At 58.8% G+C, this 26,728-nt stretch overlaps 1 protein-coding gene across 1 annotated transcript; it reads right to left on the bottom strand.

The window, feature by feature from the left end:
• AGXT (alanine--glyoxylate and serine--pyruvate aminotransferase) lies at positions 1-9,606 on the bottom strand. The gene is made up of 11 exons (XM_032857692.1): positions 9,376-9,606; positions 9,086-9,278; positions 7,818-7,882; positions 7,111-7,211; positions 5,805-5,875; positions 4,430-4,514; positions 3,423-3,518; positions 2,727-2,796; positions 1,308-1,403; positions 608-736; positions 1-165 (listed from the first exon to the last, which is right to left on the bottom strand). The coding sequence occupies exons 1-11, from the start codon at positions 9,604-9,606 to the stop codon at positions 58-60; spliced, it is 1,245 nt and encodes a 414-aa protein (XP_032713583.1). The 3' UTR covers positions 1-57.
• Positions 9,607-26,728: the final 17,122 nt, after the last annotated feature.

Here is a 26,728-nt window from a genome sequence, read left to right as displayed (position 1 = left end):
GTGTGCTCCGGGTCCCCAATCCCCACCCTCTGGGAGGATGGGCCACAGGCCTCCAGGTCACATCTTGCTCTGGGGGCAGTGCTTCAGGGCCTCCTGCAGGGCGTGGATTACACGGTCCACGTTCTCCCGGGTGGCATTGTAGCCCAGCAGGCCAATGCGAAGCACCTGTCGGAGGGGCGGGACGTGCAGATGTCAGGCAGGCCCTGAACCAGGTCCTCCAGTGGAGACGCCCCTGTCCTGGTCACACAAGGAGCCCCTGGCCCTCTGGCCATGCAGAGCTCAGGAGGAGAGGCCAGGATGGTGGTCAGTTAATGAGCACTCAGGATCGCCTGCTTGGAGGGCACAGCCAGACCCAGGCCCGGGGCCTCCAGCCTGGTTGGTCCACCCGCAGCAGAGGAAGGCCATTCTGGGTGGGATTGGGGGTGCTGCACCCCACGACATCACTGAGCTGGGGTGAAAGGGGGCAGGAGCTGTCCCTCTGCCCGTATCCCCCCCAGGGACCCCATGACTGCCGGCCTCAGCTGGGGCCTGGTGTGCACCGTGCTCCATGTGGGGGGTGGGGAAGGCCGCTTCTGTGGCAGGTGGCAAGCAGCTGCTGTCCCCTTACCTTCCCCAGTGAGGGCCCAAGGCCGCCCGTGATCTCGATGTCAAAATGGTCCATGACATAGTTGACGATGTCTCTCCAGTTGTAGCCAGTGGGTGCAGCCACCGTGGTGACAGTGGGCAGCCGGATGGCCTGCAGGATATGCCTGACTCAGCCACCTTCCCCACGGCGTGTGGCCAGCACCAGTGGATCTGGCCCAGCCAGCCCTGGTCTCAGGATCCAGGGGAGCCGGGCAGAGATGGGGATGTGCAGGGAGTGGGGGAGCAGGGGCCCGAGGACAGTGAGGTCACCACCTCCCCAGCAGCCCGAGCACGCTGGGTGTGTCCGTGTGTCTGTTCCCTCCGACAGGTCACAACTTCCCTGGGGCTAAGGAGCTTCAGTTTCCTAAGAAGCCTGGGCTGACTGGCTGGTTACCCTACCCCCCCACCCCCTGCCTGGGGGACTGCCAGGGCTCTGGAGGCCAATGGGCGTGTTCTGGCTCAAAGATCACCCATAACTACTTCAAGTGGTGAGGATCTCAGGGAGAGCGGGGGCGTCAAAGTGTCCTAAGATCCAGAGGTCAGGGACCTGTGGCTGTGACAATGACCGCCCAGGTGACCACAGGACATTGTGTCCATTCATCAGGGACTGGGCAGAAGCTCTCCCTTCCCCCCCACGCCCCTCTGCCCTCCGCCCTCTGCCCTCTGCCGTCCACCCTCCTTACTGGATCCTTCACGAAGAGCTGCAGACCCAGTCCCTGCAGGCGCTCGTGTAGGTATGCAGTGACCTCCCGGTGCTGCCGCCAGCTGCTCTCCAGGCCCTGGGAGGGCAGAGGGTACCCAGTGGGCAAGGCCGGGGAGGGTGGGGGGGACATCTCCCTCGGTGGTGAGAGTGGAAGAAACTGGCTCTCATCCATGACTGGGGGTTGTGGGGGCAGCTTCAGACCATAGGGGGCTCCTGGGCCCCTCGCTTGGCCTGGACTCCGATCCCCGTTGAGACCCCCTGAGTCCCCAGTCTGGTGGCCTGGTTCTGCCCCAGTGACCAGAGCTGGAGCCACCTCAGGGCAGTGGACATAGTCTGGGTCTGGGGGACTTGGGAGGGGCCTGGCCAGTGGGCGGACCTTGCAGCTCCTGGACAATGTGAGGTGGGAGCCCCTTGCTCTGGGTGTGGAAGTGGCCATGGAGCAGGAAGGGGCTTCCGAGCTCCCCACTGTATCCTATCTTCCCAGCACATGGACCCCCACAATCCCTAGTCCATGGGTCTTGCCCTCTCTCAGCCATACACCCCAGAACCCTTGGCTAGCCTGGGTGTAGGGACGACCCAGCTTCCAGAACACCTCAGCTTCTCCTCGCCCAGCCCCAGGGTGCAGCTCTGTGAGCAGACCCAGAAGGGCAGACCTCGGCGTGAGGCCGGCCACAGCTCCAGTGCTCATTCCCGCCCCTGGGCTGGTGGCAGGCCATGGCCCCTGGGAGATATTGGATGAGAAAGCCCTTTGTGCTGGGGGCAGTGTCTTCTGTCCTGTGTCCTGCAGAGCCAATATGCCCGGGGCCATGAGAGTGTGGTCGTGGCACTGGACAAAGTCACCACCCACCCCCAACCCCCCACCCCTGGTCACACATGCCTGTCCCTGCTCGGCCCCTGCCCCACCCTGGGAGCTGGCAGTGGCTCTAGGACAGCGCTGAGCCTGCTGGAGTCAGTCCCTCTGACACTCAGGACCACCAGCCAACTCCAGTCCCTCAAATCCCCTCACGTTCGGCTGGGCCTTCATGGAGCACCTCACTAAGCAGCCCAGGGGGCAAACGATGGTCCACACCTGCCCTGTCACTGCATCTGACCCCAGAGCTCTGTCCTCCTCGGCCCCCTCTGCTCGCAGCCAGCCCTCCCGCCCCTCTCCCAGTGCTCCTTCGTGGAGCCCGACCTGTCCAGCTCAGAGCCACTGTCCTGCGATGCTCTTCTCCATACACTCAAGCCTTGCTTCTCTGCAGGAAGCCCTCCCATCTGCTCCCGCAGAAGGGCTTGGGGGTCCAGAGAAGGGGCCTTCCTGGGGCAGCAGGCCTCATCACAGGGGTTCCTGGAAGCTGCTGCCCCAAGATCCCGCCCCTGCCCCTGCTCCACACTGCTCTCTGCCCCGTGCCCCCCTCACCTGTTCCGCGATGAGGGCCAGGCTCTCTCTCAGGCTGAACAGGCTGATGACTGGGGTGGTGTGATGGTATCTGGAAGACAGGACGGGGCTTGGTCCAGCGTCACTGGGTGGGGGGCAAGTCGGGCTCTCTGACAATGGGTCCAGCCTGTTTCCCAGGGGGCTGCTGCCCAGTTTTGGGCATGACAGACTCTGAGCTAGAGAAACAGCTGGGTCTGGAAAGAGCAAGGCTCAGAGCAAGGACACTGGCCAGATCGCCTAGGGTGTGCTCCCCCTCCACCTGGCCTTTCTTAGCCCCAGTGTCCCCAGAGTAGGGCACAGTTCCTGGAGCCCCTCAGCCCCACGTGTGTCATAAGGGATCTTAGGTTGTAGCCAAAGCTGCTTCACAAGGAGCCCCTAGCTCAGCTCCTCTTTTTGAGAGGTGGTGGGTAAACTGAGACCTAGGAATGGGAAGATGTGGCTGGGCCAGGTCCAAAGGGCCCAGAGGTTCATGGGGACTCTGAGAGGAGAGGGCCCGGTGGAAGGGTGATGGCGGTCGTGCTGCTGGACATGAGCCCCCAGGCCCGGGGGCATCGCTGGCCTGACCCTGGTGAATTCTGGGGCTCCAGCTGGGGTCTGGGCTTAGAGGCCGGTGTGAACAACTGGTGAGAGGCTGGGTGGTGAGAGGCCACCAGACGTGCGCCCCGCCACGGTCCTCACATCCTGGGTTGGTCGTCACAGCCCCAGATGTTGGCAAGCCACTTCATGTCCAGGTAGAAGGAGACGGGCTTCATCTTCCGACTGTAGATCTTATTTCTGGGAAGGAAGGACCAGCTTGAGTGCGTGCCTGTCCGGATGGAGCGCCGGGAGCAGTCCCGTCAGGCTCTCCTATTTTGCAGAAGTAAGACAGAGGTGCAGGGTCCCCCAGGACCCCTGTGGTTGTGCTCTGGCCCAGGGGGGCTCTGTGCATCCCCAGACCCCGTGCCTTCCTGGGCCAGGCACAGCTGGGGACTTCGGCTCTCAGGCCCCCTGGTAATGCAGTGGGCCTCAAAGCCTTAAATACATGAATTGTCCAGATCGATGTGAACAGATGGGCCTCTAGCTCAGCTCTGAGCCTTGCACTCGGACCCAGCCACCTCCATGGCCCTCCCACAGGCAGCTCAGTCTTCCCACACCCATGTGCAAACCCTGACCACATCCGAGATAGTCTCTGAGCTGGTAAATGGCCGAGGGCTGCCTACGGTAATCATCTTCTGGGGCCAATCCCCCGTCCCTGCCCGACCTGGCTCAGGGTCTGGACACTGGGGACGTGGGAGACACTGGGGCTGTCAGACAAAGTGGGTCCATGCCCACCCCATGAAGCATCAGCTCCTGGATGCTGAGCTGGGGGTAAGGGCACAAGGCATGGCCACGGAGCCCCCAGTCCTTGGCTTGAAACTGGGGAGCTTCTAGAACACCAACCCTGCATCCTCACACATCATGATGAGAATCTTCTGAGGCTACTAGGCTCATACCTGTGACTCTCACTGTGCCCCAGCTACCCCCTGCCCTGTGAGCTCAGAGCTTCAGTGCACCTGTCCAGGGTGTGCACCTGTCCTAGCTGGGTGGTGAGCAGCGGTGTGTCTGAGCATGGCCCAAGGAACCCCTCCCTCCCTTGTTCTGACCTTCCCTCCTCAGGGGCCAACGGCCTCACTGCCCATCCAGCCCCAGGTGGGCAGGTCACTCACTTGGCCTTGTCACTGAAGGAGAGGAGCGAAGTCCCTGGAGGCGAGTTCAGGACTTTCTGGGAGCCTGAGTACAGGACGTCAATGCCTGTGGAGAGGAGGGGCGCGTGCTCCTGGGGGGCCGAGCTCCACCCAGGGCGGGCTCATTGCAGGTGCCGTCTGAAGCAAGGTGGACGGTCTTGTCGGACTCAGCCCTTGACCTCTGCGACCCGACGCTGTGTCCAGGGAGATGGAGTTAAATTTTAGGCCACCTGTTTGCGGTGGACTGGGTAGAGGAGAAGCCCACGCAGGTGGCGTCAGGGGTGAGTGGGCATGTGGGGGTGGCCGAGGGGATGGGGAAACAGGTTTTCTTGCTCCATCTCAAAGTAAGAGCCTTCTGACTTCTGCGAAAACTGAATTTTATGTGAGAGGCTATGAGTCTGAGCATCGCGCAGCCTGGCAGGGACAACTGTGGGCTGATATGGGCTACTGGCTCACGTGGACAGCAGCACTGTCCACGGTTTACTCTTGAAAGTGCACAGCTGGAAATAACCCAAAGGTCTGCCACCTGGAGAGGGGGAGCTGTGGTACATTCAGGGAGTCAGAGGACACTGACGGACAGACATGCCAAACGACATGACTAAAGCTCGCCGGCCTGAAACTGAGTCCTCAGCCTCCGCTGAGGACGGGCTGGAGGGTTAGGGCAGAAGTGCGGAGCGTGTCCTGGGTTCACCCCAGCTTCTCTGGGGACCTGGGCTGGAGCTTCCTCTCTCCCACGGTGGGCTGGCTGGCCTGGGGGCCACAGTGTGGGCATCCCGGACAGCCCTGCCACCTGCACTGCGTCCTCAGGGCCCCCTCCCTGAGCCCTTCTTTGCGCCCCTCCTTGCAGAACAGCGATCTGAGGGTCAGCCCAGAAATCTCTCCCTCACCTGCCTGGAGCTCCCTGATGGAGATGGTTTTGGGGGAAGTGTGGCCAACCAAGCTGGAAGACAGGCACCACCCACGTGGATCAGGACTTTGCTCTGGGGGGAAATGCTGGGCCTGGAAGGCTTCTCTGCAAACAGTGCTGGCTACACATGGTGGGCTGGTGGGGTGCCGGCCGATGGGGAAACTGAGGCCCAGCCTGGCTGACAGGGGCCCTGGCACTTCTCCCACGCACACCTGAGGGGCTCTGTGCACCTCTCCAGAGGCTGGAGGGGCTTCTCCCTCCCACTTGCTCCCCACATCGGGGCCTGACAGCCCAGCGGAAACACTGGGGTGTTGATTAGCTGGTGGAGGGGGAGGAGATGAAGTTTCCCCGGGGCCCTAACCCACAGTGTGGCTGACGGCGAGCTTGCAGGCACAGAGGGGCCTGCAGGCTCCGGGACCCCAGCAGCTGCGGTACAGGTGCGTGGCTTACCTTGCTGGTCCATGTAGATGGGGGCCCCGCCCAGGGATGCCACTGAATCGACCAGGAGCAGGCAGTTGTACCTGGGCGTGCAAGGCAGCAGAGTGAAGCCCGGGACGTTTCGGACTCTCTGGGGTTTTGGGAGGGGCCTTGAGAACCCCCAGAAGGCCGGCAGGAAAGCTCAGGAGCCTTTGGCCTCCTCCAGGGTGCACCCTTCTGGACGGCCAGACCCCCAGGACCAGCTCTGTGTGGGAACCAGGGTGAGCAGAGGGGTGGAGCAGGTGTCCGTGAGGGAACCCCGGGGAGTGTGGCAGGCCCGGCTGGCCTGCACATAGGGCCCCCCACACAGGTGTGTTTGAGGGCCACCGCACTGAACTGTGGTCCTGCCGGACCGCTGGGGCTCTGAGCGGGGCCCGGGGACCAGAGCACACGAGGCTGGGCTTTCCTTCTGCCAGGGAAGGACACCCAGGGAGGACAGCGTTCAGAAACAGCTGAAAGCTTTGACTCTCCTCCATTTCTGTGTTTTTTCAGGAATTAAAAAAAAAAAAAATGGCATGAGGCCGCCTGGCCAGCTCAGTCGGTGGAGCGTGCAACTCTTGACCTTGGGGTCATGAGTTTGAGTCCCATGTTGGGCATAGGGATTACTTAAATAAAAGTTTCAAAGGCATAGAACATAGCCCACGCTGGGCGCAGAGGGGACAGGTGGATGTCCTGGGGGGTCATAGCCCAAGCTTGATTTACTAGACAAGACCCCAGGGTACAGGCTGTCCTGGCTTGGGGTGGTACCAGGTAGCCCCCTCTCCCCCAGGGTGCATAGCAGCCCTGCCAGGGCAATCCTGTCTGGCTGGGTAGAGCTTCTCTTCTTGCACCCTGTGGTCAACTCTCTAGGACGGGCCTGCTGGTCCCACCTGACGACACCCTAGGTCCTGCCCATCCCGAGCAGGGGTGGGGAGGCTGCAGGAGGGTAGTGGAGGTAGGAGGCCGCTCTGGGGCCCTCAGATCTCAGGACAAGGTCGGGGCAGCCCCAGCAGCTCCTGGGACCCGGGGAGCAGAGGCCGCCTCAAGCCCTTCCCAGCCACGGGGACTGGCTGGCAGAGGGCACACCTGGCCTGGAGCACCTGGGTCCTCCTCTCTGGAGGGCAGAGGACCCCTGAGGGGCCTTATGCCCTGTGACAGAGGCTGGAGAGGGCGTAGAAGATCAGAATGGGATCTGGGTCTTGCCTGCTGCCTCCCAGACTGGAGGGACCTGCCAGCAGTCCCAGCCCCCAGCAGACTCCCATGCGTTTGGCTCTGCCCCTAGCGCCTTGGACGGGCTCACCTGTGGCAGAGCTCCCCATAACCGTCGAGGGGCTGCAGCACGCCGCTGGATGACTCTCCCTGGGTCAGAAACAGCAGCACTGGCTTGTGCCGGGCCAGGCCCTGTGAGGGACAGAAGTGACTGTCGTGGGCAGAGCCAGCAGGCTCGGACTCCCTCTGGGCCCAGAAAGATTTTTGCTGGGGACGGCAGGTCAGAATCCACCCCCCACACTCTCCTTTCCACCCCATGGACGGTAGAGATCTGGGCATCGGCAGCAAGCCTCGTCTCCTTTCTGCGTCCCTCCCTGCGCTGAGCTAGAGTCTGGGCTCTGGGAAGTGGGCTTGTCCAGGAAGACAAGGACTTTCTTCCAGAGACCAAGAAAGAATGGTGCCAGCTTCCCACCTCGTCCTGTTGGGGCTGCTGGGAGGTCCGCTGAGTCCCCAGGGTCTTGGCTGGTTGGGATGGACCTTTCCTGAAGGGGCGTCCTGAGCATCAGGGCATGTCCTGCCCCCCATATCCTGCCTTTAGCCCACAGGACCAAGATCCTGACTCAGTTTCCTTGCCAGGCAGAACCATCCCTATCCCTTTCCACCAGCTCCCAGGTACTGGAGTGCTCCTCCTGTCCTGGTCCCCCGGTGCTGGGAAGAGCTGAGGGTCTGCCACCAGACCTGGTGTCCTAGCCCTGAGCCCCCTCTGTGGGCTGGCCTTTCTCCTCCCTGGGGCCCTACCTCTTCCACCTCCTGCAGCGTGTAGTGGCCTCCAGGGTCCTTGATCATTGGGTGCACTCGGGCTCCTGGGGGAGGGCAAGGGCAGAGTGAGTGGCGAATGCCTGGCCCCCCAGTATTGGAGACAGGGTCTGTGCTGAGCCAGCAGGCCCTGTGAGTGCAGGAACCCACCCATCCCAGCCCAAAGAAGAAGCCAGAGGGAAGTGGAAGGTGGGTGTGAGCATGTGGGGCCAGCTGCACTGCCCCTTCCTGGGGTGAGCCTCCCCAAGCCCAGCCAGGCTTCTCACCCAGGAAGCAAGCAGGCATTTGCACAGGCCCGGGGGCCCCGTGCCTTCCCAGCAATATTTGGGGACTGAATGGAGGAGGAATGGGTGAGCGGGGGCTCTGGGAAGGCAGGCCCCTGCTCCCTCTCTCAAACCGCTGCAACCCCCACAGTGCCCCCCCCCCACATAGCCAACCCCCAGAGAGCCATAGGTGGGCAGGAGGAGGTCCCAGGACCCCCAACCCCATGGGGGATCCCAAGGCCAAGGTGCGGGCTGTGGGCAGAGCCTCTGGAGCGTGGGGCTGAGCCCACCAGGGCCTGGCCTCTGCCCCTTGAAGCCTCCCTCTGAAAGCCAGTGTGTGCACTTAGGGGACCAGGTGAGAGGTGGGAAACCCTTGGGCCACTGGGGGTTGTCCATTAATGAGGACCGAGTGCGGCCATGTGTGGAGCTGACCATGCAGGAGCTGTGAGATGGTTCCAAACACCGAGGTCAATCATTAAACCCACAGCACACTCCTGCTTTTGACTCTTGTCTCTCCAGAACATTGTACTCGGGAAATGAAAGCCTTGTCCGTGCTGCTCCAGAAAGAGGGTTGTTTCCGAGATATTGGTACTGGGAGGGGGTTTCAGCCTCTGGCACCTTGTCCTGTCACAGGGTGGAGGTGATGCCTGGGAGCTGGGGAGAGCTGCAGGGACTCTCAGATTTGTGCTGAAATCCGTAGCTTCCCCCAGCGCCGTCTCCCCGCGGGCTCCAGAAACTGCTGTCCTCAAGCTCTGGGAGCCTGGGAGGTGGGAGTCTCTTAAGTCTCTGATGCCCGCTAGGAGAAGGCAGCCACTGGCCCAGCAGGGAGATGGAGGCACAAGGGGGATGGGCACGCCTGGGGAGGGGCCACGGTGGCTCAGTGGGGTGGGTGGGCTGGGTCTGCCAGCTTCACCTGGGAGGCAGGCTGGAGGTCGTGGGGAAGGGGGAAGCAAGGGCCCACACCGCACCCTGTGCCCCACATGTTACCGATGCGCTCCCCGATGTCCGCAGCCCGCTGCCCCCAGATGCCGTTGGCCCCGACCAAGAAGGAGTCCCCCGGCTCCAGGAGGTTGAAGAGGGCAGCCTCCAGGGCACAGTGCCCTGAGCCGCTGACAGCCAGCGTGAGGGGGTTCTTGGTCTGGAACACGTACTGGATGCCCTGCTTGATCTCATCCATTATCTGGGGACAGAGGGCACATGGGTCAGGCCCTGCTCCCCTCCCTCGCCCAGCTGAGGAGGAGGCTTGGGGACTGGCCGCTGCCCTCTGTTCGGCCTACCTGGAACATCTCCTTGTGCATGTGTCCGATCATCTGTAGCCCCCCAGCCGCCAGCACGCGCGGGGCCAAGTTTGAAGGGCCGGGCCCCAGTAGAAGCCGGTTGGGGATGGACAAGGGCTTGAGCAGGGCCTTCGGGGGGTGCACCAGAAGCTGGTGGGAGGCCATGGTGCGCACCTGGCCCGCTGCCTGGGGCCCCAGTGCCGCAGTGGCCCTGGCCAGTGCTCGGAACATGTCCCAGGGCACCTCGAGCTTGTGTCTGGAGGCGAGGCCAGTCGATGGGCTCCCACTAGAGCCTTGGACTTTTGTTGTTTGCTGTCGTGACCTGACCCCCTATCGACGTGTTTCCCGCATGTCAGGGCCTGACAGCTGGGGTGTTGAACCCTTGCTAGGGAGGAGGAGCCTCCGGAGTCCAGTCAATGAGAAACAGAGCTTGGCGCATTGCCCTCTGCCCTCCCTGCACCCTCCCCCAGCTCCTCTCAGCTGTCAGGTGCCCAGCCCCAGCCAAATGCATCCTGCCGGGCTCAGGGGACCCCAAAGGTTTTCTTAAAGGACCAGTGAGCACCTATTTCTGGCTTGGCAGAGCTCCTCGGTCCTGCTGTGATAGTGCAAAAGTGACAACAATGGGTTGCTGAGTGCCAATAAAACTTTATTTATAAGACCAAATGGTGGGCCCAATTTGGCCCAAGGGCCATAGTTTGCTGAGCTAAGGGAAAGGCTCAGTTTAGAAAATACGTATGCCCTGTGCGTATAGGCACGTGCGTGCGCGCACGCACACACACACGCACACACACACACACACACACACACACTGAGGACATGTTCCTTCCTCATCCTTCTAGAAATAAGTATTCCCTGTGCCTCTTCTTTCCCAAGGGTCCTGAGGTTTGGTGTTCAGTCCCGTAACCAAGGGCATGCTTGCTTACGGAGCCATCTCCGATTTGCTAAGCTGACAGGTGGGTAGAATAAATGCAGCTCACGAAGCAGGAAAAGGGGCCAGACCCAGCCAAGCCAGGGACGTGGGCACAGAGAAGTTGCTCATGTCCCGGAAAGGAGGAGAAGCCTGTGTCGCCAGCAGCCAGGAGAAGGAGGCGCCCCACCGGCTGTTCCCTGCGCAACACCTGCTTACATTCTCGGGGGGCCTGGCTGGAGCAGGGACGGGACTTCCTGCGTTTAGGGCCCTGACCCCGTGGCCTTAGTAACCAGGGGAGCATCAGGGCTTCCTGTAGCATTCTTCATGGTCACCAAGGAGGCAGCACCCTCCCCCTGGGCCTGGCATGGGACCTTCCCACATGACAGCTCGATCCCCAGCTCAGCAAAATCCCTTCATTCAGCTCTTGTTGCTGGGTCTGGGTTTGTCTGGCCGCTTAGGGGTGCAGGGACCCGAAGAGCCTTAGCCGGGCTGGACAGGCATGGTCTGGGCCCCTGGGGACCTCCACAGCCTTGCGGAAGTGGTGGTGCTCTGTCCATCTGATGGCTGAAGAAACAGGCAGAGGGAATAGGCCCCACAGGCTACGCAGAGGGCAGCCCAGCTTAGCCCCAGGGCCCAGCCCCGGCCCCAGGGAAGATGAGGTTCTAGCTGAACAAGGGCATGCACACCATGACCGTTAGCCTCAACTGCCCCAGCATAACAAGGCCTAGTGGGAGCTCCCTCCTTCCTCCTCCCCTTCTCTTCCTCTTCTCCCCCTTCCTTCCTTCTTTCCTTCCTTCCTTCCTTCCTTCCTTCCTTCCTTCCTTCCTTCCTTCCTTCCCTCCTCCCTCCTCCTTCCTCCTTCCCTCCCTCCCTCCTCCTTCCCTTTCTCTTTCCCTCCCTTCCTTCTCTCCATCCTCCCTTCCTTGCTTCCCTCCTTTTTTCCCTTCCTTTTCTTTCCCTTCCCCTTCCTTCCTTCCTTCCTTCCTTCCTTCCTTCCTTCCTTCCTTCCTTCCTTCCTCCTGTCCTTCCTTCCTTCCTTCCTCCAACCTCCCTCTTTTTCTTCCTCCCTCCCTCCCTTCCCTCCCGACCTCCCCTCCTGCCCTCCTTCCAGAGCCCTTGCTTTGGACCAGGACCAGGACCCTGCCGGCTGCTCCCACTGATGCAGTGTCATCAAGAAGAAAACCAGAAGCCTAACAGGTGAGGGAGGAGGGTGGGCCAGAGGAGTCCCAGGTTTGCATGGCCTCCAGGGAGCTGAGAGCCTGGAAGGGAGGAGAAGCTCAGGGGGCTGCCAGGAGGAGGTCAAGGGGGAGTGGGAGGCACGGGAGCTGGGCCTGGAGAATGGAGAAGTGGACCCATGCCAGGGCCCGGAGTGCAAGAAGTACCCAGAGGAATCTGCAGGGGCCAGGGAACAAAGGGGGGCAATCTCCCCAGCTAGAGACCCATGTGTGGGGTGCCTAGGCAGAGCCCCCCTAAGAGAGCTGGCGGTCTTGGGTCCTGCCCTACCATGGCCTATGGGGCCTGGTGCTGATCTGGGGACATCTGTGTGACCCCAGGCCTCTGGAGTCACAGTGTGGAGTCAGCCAGGCCCAGCCCTGGCGAACCCTTCCTCCAACCCGAGCTGATCACCATGGGCACTTCCTGCCTGCAAGAAACCAGGGCCCCACTCTCCCCGAGGACCAGCCCCCTCACTCAGCTGCCGACCTGGCTCCTTGTCTAGAGCCCCATGGGCCCTGGGCTCCTTCCTTCAGTGACAACCCTCCCAGCTGGGGGGCTGCACCCCCCACCCCCAGGCACACGGACCCTTCATTCCAGGCTAACAAGTGCATCTGTGCCTTTGCATGTGCTGTTCCCTTTGCCTGGAATGCTTGTCCCTTTCTTCAGCTTGGCTTGCTCTCCTCTCAGGGTTATGGCCAAGCCTCCTGTCTAGGAAGTCCTCTCAACTGTGTGGAACTCCTTGGATGCCCTTCCATCATGTCACATGCCACATGGGTCATGCTGTTTATGGTCTGCCCCCTGCCCCTCAGGGCAGTACCCACTCCAGGCAGCACCACATGTGCGGCACGGCACGTGGGAGGGCGGGAGAAGCCGGGGCCCAGGGTTGGGTGTCCAGTCCTGGCAGGTGGGTGGGCGTGTGCTGCCCAGGGAAGCCGGGGAGGGGTGTGGGCCTTGTTCCCAAACAGGAAGATGCCCTGTGTTCGCATACCCGGGAGGAGGCTGTTGCAATCCCGAGAGGTGTTTCCTCAGGCCAAGAGCCGATTGGGAGCCGAGGAAGCCTGCAAGGACAGCCAGCGGAGGGGCAGGTACCCGACCTCTGTCTCTGGAGTCCCAGAGATAAAGGCCACCTGGGCAGGTGGGCCAGGCAGGTTTAAGCCTGGATGCCAAGGCCAGTCCCATGCTTCCTGTGCATCCGCCAGGGCTCTGGGTGGGGCATGAAGTCCTCCGCCTTGCTCCTGGGCCAGCTCCCCGCAGACTCAAGGGGTCTTCCTTCTCCATTCAGTTGTGGGCCCCTCGACCACCACCTGCCATGATACAGTTGGTTTTTTAAAATTTAACTCCTAGTTTTCCATAACTGATGTGAAAAGGACAAATGACTGCTTTGCCCATGGGCCTGACACCTGCCGAGCCCCAGTGCAGTGGTCAGGAAGGCAGGGTACGGGCTGTCTGTCCCCTTGGTGCTCCAGCAAACGATGAGCTCATCTATGGGTGGCACAGGCCCGTTGCCCCTCTGCCAGTGGCCCGCTCCTTCCGGGTATCCAGGGGTGCTCTGTTTTAAATCCAAAACTAGAGCCAGGCTGTTGTGGAAAGGCCAAGAGAGGGCCTCATACTCCCCTTTCCACTGGCAGCCTGCCTGGTCCCAGATCAGTGGGGGAGGGAGGGATTGGCCAGAAATTGCCATCTCAGTCTGCTTGGCCTGCCTGGTGTGCCATGCAGCTCCGGCTCAGGGTGTCCAGGCCACAAGCAAGTAGCAGGGTGGGGTCTCTGCCCCGTGGGTGTTGTGCAGAACCTATCCCACTGAAGGGTCCCTGAAGAGCATGGTATCCCTGGATAAGTGCTTAGTGGCCATGGGCAAACGTTCCTGACATCATCTGTCATCGTCAGTGCCCCTGCTGCCTGCTGAGCTGCCCCTGGGGGCTCAGGGAGTCCTGGGGTGCAGGATACAAGGGTCTGCATGTGAAATGCCTGGCCCCAGGCAAGCAGCAGCTCAGAGCGCATCCCAGGGCAGCTGTCACACCACTCGGGTGCTGACCGTGGCCTTTGGTTGCAGCTGCTTCTGTCCTGCGCAGCCCCGTGGGCCAGGCACCGAGCAGGCAGCGGGGAGGCTGGCCCCTGGCCACACCGTAGGACCCATGGCTGCTCGGTCACGATGGCGTGTGTGCTGGATGAGACTGAGCGGCTCCACCGACAGTGACTCTGTGTCCCTGGGCCACCCAAGGTGCCTGCTCGGTGCATCTCAGGCCTCGTGGGGGCTCTGCCCCTTCCCATCTGGGGCTCCCCGGAAGCTATTTTTTCATCATGTGACAGTTGTGGCAAAGCAGGGAGGATGCGGGCTGACATCTGTCCCAGCTCGGAACCTCGGCCTGCCTGTGATGTGGGGGCTGTGGCCAGACTGCGTCCAAGGGCCCCCTCACACCCCTCCAAACTCCCGTGTCCCAGCCCCTCCCTATGGGGCAGCTGCAAGACCGGCTTGGCTGGATTTACCAACAACAGAAACATTTAAGGAGTTTCATATTTCACTCCTGAGAGATGTTTTTCACTGACATTTGGATTTAAATACTGCTTTTAACAGAGGAGCAACCTGGGCCAGGATCACCCAAGTGCCCCACCCTCTCACACCCCAAAACCTGGGAGAGCGGCGTTTTGCATCCCTACAGAGAAATGGTGAGAGCTGTCTCAGGCCGGCTTTCACGTATGTGGAGCAAGCAGGCCAGGCATCCTGGAGCCCGAACTGGATGGGTCCCTCACAAGCCTTAATTCCAAAATTCAACTGGAGGATTGTAGAAACCCTGGACACAAGATTTTCTGGAAAAGTCTGATGGAACTCTGGCACCTAGATGCGCATGTCTGCCCCGCCCCCCAGCTCCACAGTGGGGACACCAGCCCCCTCTGGCCATTTTCCTGAAAGCAGCAGGTGGCATCCTAAATGTGTGGTGAAGTGAGGGTGCCACCCTCGGGCATCCCCAGGTCTCAAGACTCCTCCTGAGGGATGGGGGCCTGGCTCCTCATCCTCTCTGCCGAGGGTTCGTCCAGCTGGTCCTCACGGAGGTGGTGAACTCAGGCCCCAGGGAGGGGACGCTGGCCCAGGCCCCATAGTGGGACCGGCCGGACCAGCTGAACACACACACGCATTACATAAGGGATTTCCTAAGGCCCGGGAGTTCCTCGGGGGTCTTATGGGCACCTGCTGAACCGCAGGCTGGTCTGCTGAGAACACATACAGTCCTCGCCGGCCTCCTCTTACTTCAGGACCTGCTGCCTGGTCCCTGGCCCTGAGGCAGGCATCTCTTCCACAGCTTCTCCTGGCTCCTGCCCTTCCCACACCCTAAGGGTTTGACACTTCAGGTCAGCAAACATACAGAAGGGGAAGCGATCCTTGGCTATGTCTCTTGTGTCCGGGCCCGGCTGGCGGAGGCTGGGGCACCCTCGACCCAGGCTGCCTCGTAGAAACACAGCCCAGCGCTTATGGGAAGAGGCTCTGACGGACCCCTCACAGCTGTGAGGACTGGCCCCCTGGCCCTGAACTTTCGTCCTGTTCCCACAGCCCTTCCACATCTGACACTCAATGAGAGCTTCATGAATGTCCATTCCCCTGAACTCGGTCATTTTCTAGAGGGAGACTGCGTGTGGACGATGTTGGAGGAGCTGAATGGACAGATTCTTCTTGGGCCTGGGCCCTGGTCCTGATCCAGGCTCGGACGCCCTCAGAGCTCTGTCTCCCTCAGAGCCTCAGGGCTCTATCTGTGGTGGTGTGGGCCCTCGCCCTCCCCTGCAGCTATGCAGATGATCGCCCTGAACCCCTTATCCGGATGCTCTCCAAACCCAGTGGGCCTTGCTGTTCTGGGGAAATGAATCCCATGTGTTCCTGAGATATGCTTTTACAGATGAGTTTAAGATAAAGGTCTTTATGCACTCACTGTAAATAATTTTGAAAAGGAACAAAATAAACTTAAAACAAATTAAATGCCTAGAAACCCTCTATTTACACGAGGCCACTTTCATAACAGGAGGAGGTCACTTTCTTGTGCCCATTTTGCCAGATGTTTGCCCAGGTCACGGCAATCACTCGGTGTAGACTGGTGTTTGAGCAGAGTCAGTGCCATTCTTGGGTCCCTGACAGAAGGACACAACAGGCCAGAGCCACAGGCTATCACGTGCTCTTCTAAGTGCTCCCGGACACTCGGAGTTTGGCCTCCATTCCAATTTCTTTTTTAAAATATTTAATTTTTTTAAAGTCCCTCTACATCCAACTTGGGTTCAAACTCATAACACGGAGATCAAGAGTCGAATGCTCTACCGATGGAGCCAGCCAGACGCCCCTCAAAGCATTTGAGCTTTGATATACAGCAAGCTATGGCCTCCTTCATCAGCTTGGCCTGGGAGCAGGTGTGTTTGGTTTAGCTGCAGCTTCAATCGAGTATTTTCCACAGTGTTTCTACAGCAGATTTCTTTTCATCGGCTTTGCCTGACATTGGGAGCTGTTTGTCACCTGCTGTGCAGAAAAGGGTCAACAAGCAGGCCCCACTGCCCTCCTGGGGGCCCTCGGCAGGAGTTCCCGGCAGAGTTCCCTGCACCCTCGTTCATGAGAGGACCTCGCTGCCCCCACACCTCTGTGCAACCTGGTTCATGCTAAGCACCCATTTCCTTCTGGGTACCCCAAATTGTCAGCAGATGGGGGTGCCCCATGCCTAGTCCCCGATAAAAACCCTGGGTGCTGCGTCTCTCACAGGCTCCCCTGAAGATAGCACCTCACACATTGTCATGCCTGCTGGTGGCCTGTGTGACTCCAGGGGGAAGGGCGCTAGAAGCTCACCCCTGGTCCCCCCACTTCTCCCTTCCTGTGCATCGCACTGTTTCTCTGTTGTGAATCCCAGCAGGGAGCATAGCCTCGGCTGAGTTTGGAGGGCGGGGCGCTAGTGAGTCACCGAGCCGGGCGGCCCTGGGGACCCTGGCCAGCGTGCACAGTTGGCTTTATAAAACTGAGGAAATTGAATGTTTTCCCCTAGCACAACAAGTCTGTGAGCAGACCCACATTCCTGTGCCTCATTTGTGTCCCATTCTGGGAGAGGTGCGGACATTTGGCTCGTTAATTCATGCTTTCATTTAAGTGTCTTCTTTGTGTCAACCGTATGAGGCCAGACTTCTCAGTGGACCCACAGGAGGGGAAGCTTCAGAGCGGGTATGTCTGGGGTCGGAGGTCACCCAACTCCAAAAGCCTGTGCTTGGACGCCCCCTCCCAGGGAGTGGCCGGCCTGGGGACTTGACAGAGAAGGTGGGACCGCCAGGCACCGCCCCGCGGGGAAACAGTGACCCCCAGTGGCCAGATGGAGGCCCTGCGGGAGCTGCTCCTTCTCCCTCGGAACAAAGCTTTCTTGTTCTACAGGTGAAAGCCGCCCAGGCCGCTTGCTGCAGGTAGGGCAGAGATGGGGATAGGGGTCTTCGCACAAGGCTGCCAGCAGGCAGGAAGTCCCAGGAGGTAGCTGGATACTCACTGTGCTGCACGAGGAATTTTGAGCTTGGCTGTGCTCTGGGCATGAGCAAGGACACATCAACCTCCTGTGCCCCGTGTCTGTGGGGTCCCTTGGGGGCAGTGAGGGGGACACAGGGAAGGGCAGGGTGATTATCTTTACATTACCTTCAGTGGGAGTCCCGATGGAAATCCCCAGGCGCCGGGGCAGAGCACCGTCACCCGCCTTTGTCTCTTTGACCTGGGCCCCGGGCCCCCACTCCCACTCATCTAATTTCGCTGGACAGTTTTTTTTTAAGAGTTTATTGATTTATTTATTTGAGAGATAGAAAGACAGCACAAGCAGGGGGAGGGGCAGAGGGAGAGGGAGAAGCAGGCTCCCCGCTGAGCAGGGAGCCCGATGCGGGGCTTGATCCCGGGACCCCGAAACCATGACCTGAGGTGAAGACAGACCCTTGACAGACTGAGCCCCCCAGGTGCCCCTTGTGGAGAGTTTTAAAGCAAATCCTACACTGCGTCACTTCACCACCACCTTGCGGAGTGAGTGCATCTAAACAAACAGACATTTTCTGAAACACATCACTTGGTCGCAACTGGCTCGCCCAAGGTGTCTAGACAATGTCTCTCCAAAGGTAATTTGTTCGAGCTGGATGCAGATGAGGTCTGTGATGAGAGCAAGCCCGCCCTCTCATATGCACATACATGTGCACGTGTACATATGTGTGTACCTATGTGTACGTACCTGTGTAGGAATCCCACCCCACCCCCTTTTATTTTTCCGCACCACTGACGTCTTAAAGAACCCAGATCTTGGGGTGCCTGGGGGGCTCAGTCAGTCAAGTGTCTGCCTTTAGCTCAGGTCATGATCCCAGGGTCTTGGGATCAAGCCCCACATTGGGCTCCCCACTCAGCAGGGAGTCTGCTTCTCCCTCTCATCCTCCCCCTGCTTGTGTTCTCTCTCTCGCTCAAATAAATAAATAAATTCTTTAGAAAGATAAAAGAACCCAAGTCTTGGCTCGGGAGTATTCTTCCTTCAGAGCTCAGTGCTGCCCTCTGTCCCCTGGGCCTGGAGGTATCTGTGGACCTCTGCCAGCTTCATTCCATCCTGGTTCTGTTTTCATCTTTTATAGATTTCACCCCAGGATCGGGACCCGGTGGGTCTGGGGGCTTTCTGACGCATGGCTCTGGACATGCGGGTCAGGAGGTATCCCCTCGGTGATGCTGAGGTGAGGGGGTTGTGGGGACAACCTGTCACCCCTTATTTTCCAACTGTGTCATAGAACGGACAGTTTTGAGGGCAAGGGGGACAACTGGGACAGGTGAATGAAGGGGCTGCTGATTCTATTTGAATCGGGGCATGAGATCCTTAAAGGGTCCCATAGTCTTCTGGCCCAAGAGAGGGAACTGAACCCACCAGGGGGAGGCGATTACCCAGAGGCCCTGGAGTGAGGGGCAGCTCAGCTCAAGGACAGAGGCCAGCTCTTTGCCCCGGCCACCTGGCCAGCCTCTGCTCTGAGTCTCTCTCCTGCGCCCCGGGCACAGACCTCCTGTCCCTGGAGCCTCTGGGCAGAGGGGAGGGGGGCCGAGGGTGCAGGGCAGCAGGGACACTTCCCCCAGGGTGTGAGGCTTGGGGCCCAAGGCCAGGTGTGGTTTCCTGGTGGAAAAGGTCAAAGCACTACAAGAAGTGTCACCCCAGAACAGGAGACATCCCCCTCCTCAGAACAGAGCCCTCCCTCCAGGCTCAGACTTTCACTCCATCACCCTGGAAGACCTGAGGGTCAGCTCCTGGCCCTCCTTGTCCCCCTGCCTCTGCTCTGCTTTGGCGGGGGCGCCTGGGAGCTTCTGCACATCCCTCTGGGTTGCCCCTGCCCCTCAGACCCGGTGTGGGTGGAGGGGTGCTCTGCAGTTAAGAGCATTTTGCTGACCTTTCCGTGGGCACCCACTTCCAGGGAGCCATTGCCAGTGGGGCTACTGAGCTCCTGAGACTCCAGACATGGCCCAGGAGGTGGCAGCCAAGGCCCAGGGAGACATCGGGGAGATGTCGGGACCCCTAACAGGAAGCTTGTTCTCCCCACCTGGCCGGGAGCACAGGTCACAAGGAGTGCTGGGGGTCCTGGGACACCCTCTTCTGCCAGATCCAGCTGAGCAGGGGCTGAGTCCCAGAGCCCAGGTGGGAAGTAGGTTCCCGTGTATTCTGGAAGCCCAGGGGGTAGCGAGTGGGCCCTCGGTGCACCCTGTCCTTGTACTTTACAGAACTTAACTCAGCCAATCTTTGACTCCCCTGGAGGGAAGTCTGGTGTTATTCTCATTTACGGATGAGGCAAATGAGGCATGAGGTGGGTCATCAGCCTGGACCTACCTCTACCGGGCCACCGGACCACCATGGGATTCCATCAGTGGTGACCAGTGGGCCTCTTTGCCTGGGCCCCAGGTGGGAAGGCAGATAGAAAGCTTTGGGCTGTTCTGAGGTAGGTGCTGGCCGTCAGGGACCCGGCTGGTATCTCCCTAGGAGGGGGGCAGTTCTGTTCTGCTGGGCCAGGGTGTGGGGCCCCCCAGAGAGAGACTGGGCCAGGCAGAGGCTGCTCCTGGAAGCAGATGGGGACCTTGTGCTGCTTGTGGCTGATGCAGAGCCCTTAGCTGTCACTTCTCATTGTGTTCTGGGCTCTCCCTCTTTTTCTCCTTGCTCCCAGACAGTGGCTTAGACTGCGAGGTCACTGGGATCCCATTCCCAGCTGCTCTATCCGAGGCAGCATGCTCGTTAGGGCTGGCACAGGCCATGTCCCAGTCCCTGAACACCCCACTGGACCCCTGCCTCTGCTCCCCCATTGCCTGGGGTGCCCCTCCACACGGCCCCTCCAGCGCTCGCACCTGGGGTGGGGGCATGTGGACCCCTCTTGAGGAGGCCCAAAGCCCTGGGGAGAGCAACCAGCTCACTCTAGCTCCCGGTGAAGTTTCGCAAACAGCACTGTCACCGTCCCTGGGACTTGCACTGGCCTGGGACTTGCACTGGGCTCCTGGCTCCCGCACACATCCTCTCGAATAACCAATGAGAGAGGAATTGATCCCCAAACTCCTTCCTCCAAGGTCAGACTCTCTCCTGCCAAGATCTAAGAAAAGATTTAATTTCAGTCACTTTTGCTGCCAGTTTCAATTTTGCGATGTCATCCTCTGCCCTCTGAGGCTGAATTCTGCCCTCCGTGTGCCGTGTTTCCTGGGCTGAGGCAGAACTGAAGACCCTCCCAGGGGCCTCTTTCCTCTGAGCCTCCCCGGAGAGTCTGTGGAGCATGCACGTGCGGTTCTGGTATGCAGAAGGGGTCCCGAATGATTGCCTGAGTCCTTGGGAAGATGACAGGCACATTATCATGTGGGAAGAAACACAGATTTGGGTAGGGGGGACACAGACGGGAAGATCCCAACATAAGCATGTGAAGGAGAATGGATGACCCCTGAAAAGGAGAACTGTGTGCGTCGGGGATGTGGCCTCAGGCTGTCACAGGGGTGCCTCCAGGGGAGGGGGCTTCTGGTGGCCCGCGTGCAGCTGGCCGTGCCCATGCTCACGACCCTCACGACCAGCGACACAACATTGGTTGGATGAATGTGGGACATGCACGCAGGGGCGGCCACTGGACCTGAGACACTCACATGATACCAGAGGAGAAGGAAGTCTGTTCACACTTCAGTGGAACAGAAGCCAAACACCTTTGCCAATGCAGCCGCCCCCCCGCAGAAATCAGTGCGGGGAAGCCAGATGCCTCCATCACCGTCTGGTGAGGCTCAGGCCCAGGTATTCCTCAGAGCCCCTCACGGTGGTCTCAGTGCAGCCATGAAAGTGACCCCTGATTTTACAGTATGTGTCAGCGTCACCAGGACTGCCTCTGGTGGGTGACACCTGTCTGGTGGTCCTTCATGCCATCACAAGGTCCTCAGAGGAGGGAGATGGAAGGAGAGCAGACACACAGAGAAGGCAGGGACATCGTGGTGACTGTGTGTCAGGCCACACAACAGAGGCAGGAGCTGCGAGAGGACCATGTGGCCCTGGAGCTGAGAGGGAAGTTTCTCCCGGGGCATCTGGAGGGACTCCGTCAACCCCCAAACTCTGTGGGGAGTCCTTACACCAGCCCCGTGGCTCAGGAGCAGTCAGCAGAAACGAAGGATGCCAGCGCGCGCTCAGACACGGGTCCTGGCGCGGGGGACTGGCCCCGGAGCCCCTGCCTGACTCAGGGTGCGGCCCCCCAGCCGAGGCCACCCTCGCCGTCCTGAATCCTCATGAACCGTTTCGCAGCGTCATCCTTCTTCATAGTTTTTCAACATTTGGTTCCTCATTTTCCGAAACATCAAAGTTAATACCTTCTTTTATAAACAGCCAAACACACAGAAGCCTGGACCGAAGCTCTAGAGAGAATTCGATATTGAGGGTACAGGTCCGTGATCTTTCACTGACGTCATAAACCTTTCTTCCCTGCTGAATTATTATTTTTTTTTTTTTTGTCCTTCAACTCTGTCACCGGTCATTTTCGTCACGGTCTTATTCCAGAGTTTGGCCTGGCAACATGGGCTGTGCTCATCCAGTGTGGCTTCTGGAGCCCCTGTGCCCCCAGACAAGTCTTCTGCCCTCATGACTGGCTCGCTTATCAGAATTCCTGCTTCCCAACCCCGGCCCACGGGGGGCTGGGATTTCACCAGGACATAACCATGCAGCTATCAGCACCCTGTGAGAAAATCTTGGCGATTCACATTTTCTTGGAAAGTTGTCCACTTTTTTAGATTCCTCACATTTTGTATAAATATTTAACGTGTTTATTTCCATAGCTCTATCTCTCCTCCTTTTCAAGTCACGCATCCTTGTGCTCTCTGTCAGAGGCGTGTTTCTTTTCTGTTCCATCACTTCAGGGCTTAGCTCCTTCTTTCGACTCCCCGAGGCTGCGGTTTATTGTTGTTATTGCTTATTATCTGAGCTCAGAAGCCGAATACAGAGGTCCATTGTTTTCAGTCTTTCTCGAAGCTTCTTGCCTCTGCCTCTTGGAATGTGGCCGTGCCCCCCACTGGCAATAGGGACCGTCTCCCTCATCTCCAAGTACAGCGCCGCTTCCCCTTTTCTTCCTCCTTAAACCAAACACATGTTTAGTTTCCAAGGTGCTTGGTGTTTTGGTGTTTTGTCCTTGGACTATTCTTCTCTGGTTCATTTTCCTTTTTATTACCTTGGACTCAGGAAAAGATGGTGTGTACGATTTCTTCTTTGATTGACTGGTATTTGCGGGAGGGGTCTGAGGCCTAATTAAAATGTCAGTGTCCACAGGCCGTTGTGAAGGGCCGGCATGCATCGGTGGCGGTCCCCTCAGGAAACTCGCTAGCACACTGAAGTGGGGTATCGCAGAGTCCAGGGGGGGCATCTACTCAAGGTGGCTCCAGGCTTGAGCAGGGCTGAAGCCTAGAAGTCAGCTGAAGCCTAGAAGTCAGCTGCACTCAGGATCCTCGCCGGTGCTGGAGGGCACAGGGAGGGGACCATACTGGAACCGGAGTAGGCCGTGGAGGGGCCAAAGCCCTCCACAAGCATGGCAATCCACCAGGGGTGCTCTGAAAAGGGAGGAACTGGGGAAACCTGCTCCTACCTGCACCCCGGCCTCTCCTCCTGCCTTTTCATCTCCTGCTGGAGACTCCCACTGCCTGAAACCAGCCCAGACCAGGGGAGGCCAGCCTCCAGGGACAGAGTAGACAGAGGCTGACCGGGGAGGGGAAGCCAGGCCTGGAGGGGGTCCCACCCTGCAGACTCCCAGGCATTGCCACGGCATAATGTCCCCCCTGCCTTCAATGTAAGTCCTTGTGGAAGATGATTCCGGCCATCAGTCCTGGGCAGCAGCTGGCTGTGTGCTGGACGGCCTCTGCACACAGAACCCCAAGCAACCTCTAGTCCCCAGTGCTTTCCCCCAGCTTTATGTGCAGGCTGACCCAGAGTCCCTCCAGGAGTCACTGGGGAATGTTATATCTTCTTCCTTTCCACCCTCACTCTAGCTCAGGGGGGCAGTGGGAGGGTCCCGACTTAGCCCCCACCTAACAAAAAGCATGTTAAGGACACAGAGACAGTCCCTCCTGTTCCCTCACCCTACATGTCCCAGACCCAGCCCAGAACTTGTAGGGTCTTTGTGGATGCGCGGAGGAGGGCAAACCATGGCAGGGTCTTCAGGGGTGAAGGAGAGCTCCATGTGGGGACTCTGATTGACTTTTAAGGAGCCATGACTTCCTTCTGGCTGGGTCATCACAGGAGCCCCCAGAAGCTGTTGCTCTGTGGTCCCAGCCCCCCACAATGGGCTCTGGCCTCAGCTCAGCTGCTGAGCTGCCAGCTGCTGTTATTCAGACACTGAGTCAGCAACCGGCCGGTGAGCAGAGCCCCACAGAGCTGTCCACACGCAGTGCAGATCCCCTCTGGGCCTCCCAGGCCAGAAGCTCGGGGCTTGCCAGTCTCTACCCTGCTCTGCTCTGTGCCACCCACGGCTCCAGGTTCCCGAGTCTGAGGCCCAGCAATGCAGCTCTCCTGCAGGTCCGTTCACTCCTTCATAAAGGAGAACAGAACATCGGTCGTACCTGCTAGGTGATTCAGCAGTGACGTGACTTTAGGTACTGATGAGAGGCAGGTGTGTTCTTATGAAGAGATTCCCCAGCCTCATCCCAGCCCAGCCGGCTCTCCCGGGAGGGGCTGGGAGGCTGCTGCCAACCAGGGCTTCCGTTAATTAAAGCCTGGCCTGGGAACCCGGAACCTGCTTTCCCCCTGCCAGGGGCTGCCTCACCCTCCATGGCTCTGGCCCTTGAGAAGCTCCTAGAGTCTAGATGTGAGTTTTTAGCCAAGGTTCTGACTGAGACTGACTTCATGTACCCTGATCCTCTGGGGCCTTTTCAAGTCTCTTAGCCTCAGTTTCCTCATGCACAAAATGGGGTTGAAAACTGCCTCCCTGTGCAAGAGAGCATGTGTAAACCAAGCTCAGTTATTCAAAGGTAAGCACTTTGGAAGTTCTGCTTTCTGATGCAGGTGCTGGGAGGGCCCGGGTTCCTGGTGAGAATCCGGAGCAGGGCTCTGGAGGCTGGGCCTGAGGCTCTCTGCTGGCTGTCCCTCTGTGGTCCCACATGCCCAATGTCAGGCAGCCCTCAGGTCACCCCGGTCGACAGTCCCAGACCCTAGGACCTGAGTCTGTGGTCAGCTCCAGGGCCCCAGCTCTACCGAGTCTCCTGAGCCAGCGCGTGGGGCTCTGTGGGGCCTCCCTCCACTGCACCCAGACCCACAGCACCCCATTTCTGCAGCCCCATGAGCTGCAGGAAACCTGTCCACAGCATTACCGAGGTCCCTGAATGCTCTGCACACGGGCTGGCCTCCCAGCCTGGGGAGTCTGGGCCCTGACAGCCTGGTTCTCAGCTTACACAATGCCTGTTGACTCCTTTGTTTTACTTTTCCCCAAACCCAAACAAGGGCATTGTCCCCACTCTAAACACAAGGACCTGAGGCTCTTAAGAGTTGGAACAGATGAGAACTCAGGATGGGAATGTTCTATCCAGTGGTGGAGGCAGAAAGGCTGCATGGAGGAGGTATCCTAGGAGGGCTTTGGAGGGTAGGAATTCTCAGTGCTAAGGGAAGGCTGCAGAAGCTAAAAGAGAAAGTGTGACCTACAGAGTGGGCGAGGCCTGCAGTGGTGCAGCTGGGCAGGAGTCTGGAGGGAGAAAGTGAGGGCTGGTGGGCAAGGGAGCTTCCGCCAGTTAGAGGAGCTCTATGGCCACAGGGAACTGGGAAACTGTCCTACCGAGGCTGCCCATAGGGCCTGGACCTGCAAGAGTGAGCTGAGCAAAGTTGGGGAGAAAAGGGTCCCTGCTGGGCTGGGTGGATCCTGCCCAGAGATCAACTGCATGGCCTTGGAGGAAGTCCTCCCCTGGCTTTCCCATCATGGCCTCAGCTTCCCTATCTGGAAGAGGCAGCTGAGGGCCTTCCAGCGCAGGTCTGGAAGCCGGTGGCAATGCAGGTCTAGCCCAGAGTCCCCGCGGCTCCGGGCCCCAGCAGCAGGAGAGCCCCAGGAAGGCCAGTGGCCCGCAGGTACGCAGGGGTCCACGGGGACCGCTGATCCCAGCTCTGCAGCGCAGGCTGGACACGCCCCGCTCAGCCAGGTTGCTGTGGCAGCCTGGTCCTCCCAGCGGCAGCGCGGAGCCCGAACCCGGCTGCCCGGGTTGCTGAGGCAACCAGGAGCTCCTCCTCTGGGCGAGGCCTGCACGGGGCTGGGCTCCAGGGCTGGGCTCCTGTCCCCCAGGCGCTGGCGGCAGATCACCGGTGGTCCCTGCACAGCCCGGCGCGGACTTTTTTTGAGGCCTTGCAGCATCTTCTGAATTGCACCTGTCTCCTCAGACATCCCTGCATCCCCCGCTCCCGGGACTCCCACCCAAGGGGAAGGGTAGCCAAGGTCTCCCTATTTGGGGCAAGGACAGCTGTCTCAGCACTTCCCCAGCTGTCCAATGTCGCTTCTTTCCGGGTCACCTGTCTTGTCACTCTGCTTTCTATTTATTATTATTATTATTATTATTATTATTATTATATATTTCTGGTGTTCTGCAGCTTTGGTTTTATTTTTCTTATTCGGGATCATGTTGATTTTCCACTGAGCGTTTCTATCTGCATTTCTGGAAAATTCTAAGCCAATATCTATTCACATATTTTTTCAATGTCTTTCTATTCCTCCTTCTGGAATTTCAAGAATCTTTCCCAAGCTCAGGTCACAGGCTAGCACCTGGTTTCCCGCTTTCCCCATGAACCCCACGCCCCTCCTCTGCTTTTCTGCTGTGTGCTGGCCTGACCCAGACTCCCTGGACCCGCAGGGCAGGAGGCTTGTGGCTCAGTTTTCTTTCCAGTTTGCTCAGACAAGGGTGACCCCAGTGGGACAGTCACTTTCCTGACCTGGTCCTTCCATCCTGGTGCCTACAGAGCTCTCCCAGCCAACGGGGAACCTCCTTCCCCACTTTATTCTCCATGTCCCCTCTGCACCTGCCAAGTTGCTGTCCAGACATTACAATCCCTGCTCATCCTGAGTGGCTCGACTTGGCTGTGGCCATCACCATAGTTTTGAATTTCCTCTTGGCACGTGGCACTTAGGGGGATGATCTTTTCCGTTTGCAAGCCTGGCTTGTGTATTTTGAATTTAGTGATAGATTTTTCCATAGGTTATTTTTATTAAGTTAAACCATTTGAAATTACCATTTTTCATGTAGGTCAAAAATAGCTGAACATTAGCGATTTCATGATTAAACCTAATATTTGGAGTGCCTGGGGGGGGTCTTTCCAGATTGTTTGTCTATACAGAAGTCTACAGCTCAGATAGGATTCTAAAAACTTTTTATTTCTAATATTTATTAATATTGTCAATTCAGAATGGTAAAAAAAAGAAAGTAAAACTGAAAATGGGTCTTAATCTCCACTTTTAGAGACATTGAAATAAAAAAATACACCCAACTAAGATTAGAAAATTCAACGTGGGCATATAGAAAAACAATATATAAATTTTTAATAGTGAAGGCCTCCCCAGCCCCCTTCCCCCAATGGCAGCCCCAGCCTTGGCAAACACTGTCTCCAGTTTTTTGTGCTTCCTTTCAGGAAAACAAAGGCGGGGGCAGATTTGAGGCACACGCTTCTGTGCCCCTTTTAAATAATTTAACATCCTGGTTATCTTTGCATAGCCACACATAACTTTTGAGACTCACTGATTTTTAGTAGCTTCAGAACAATCTGTCCTGTATTT

The sequence above is a fragment of the Lontra canadensis genome, unplaced genomic scaffold, assembly GCF_010015895.1.
Source record: "Lontra canadensis isolate GAN:19392208 unplaced genomic scaffold, GSC_riverotter_1.0 scaffold13, whole genome shotgun sequence".
Classification (NCBI taxonomy): Eukaryota; Metazoa; Chordata; class Mammalia; order Carnivora; family Mustelidae; genus Lontra; species Lontra canadensis.
This window is presented reverse-complemented; position numbering and strand designations above follow the sequence as displayed.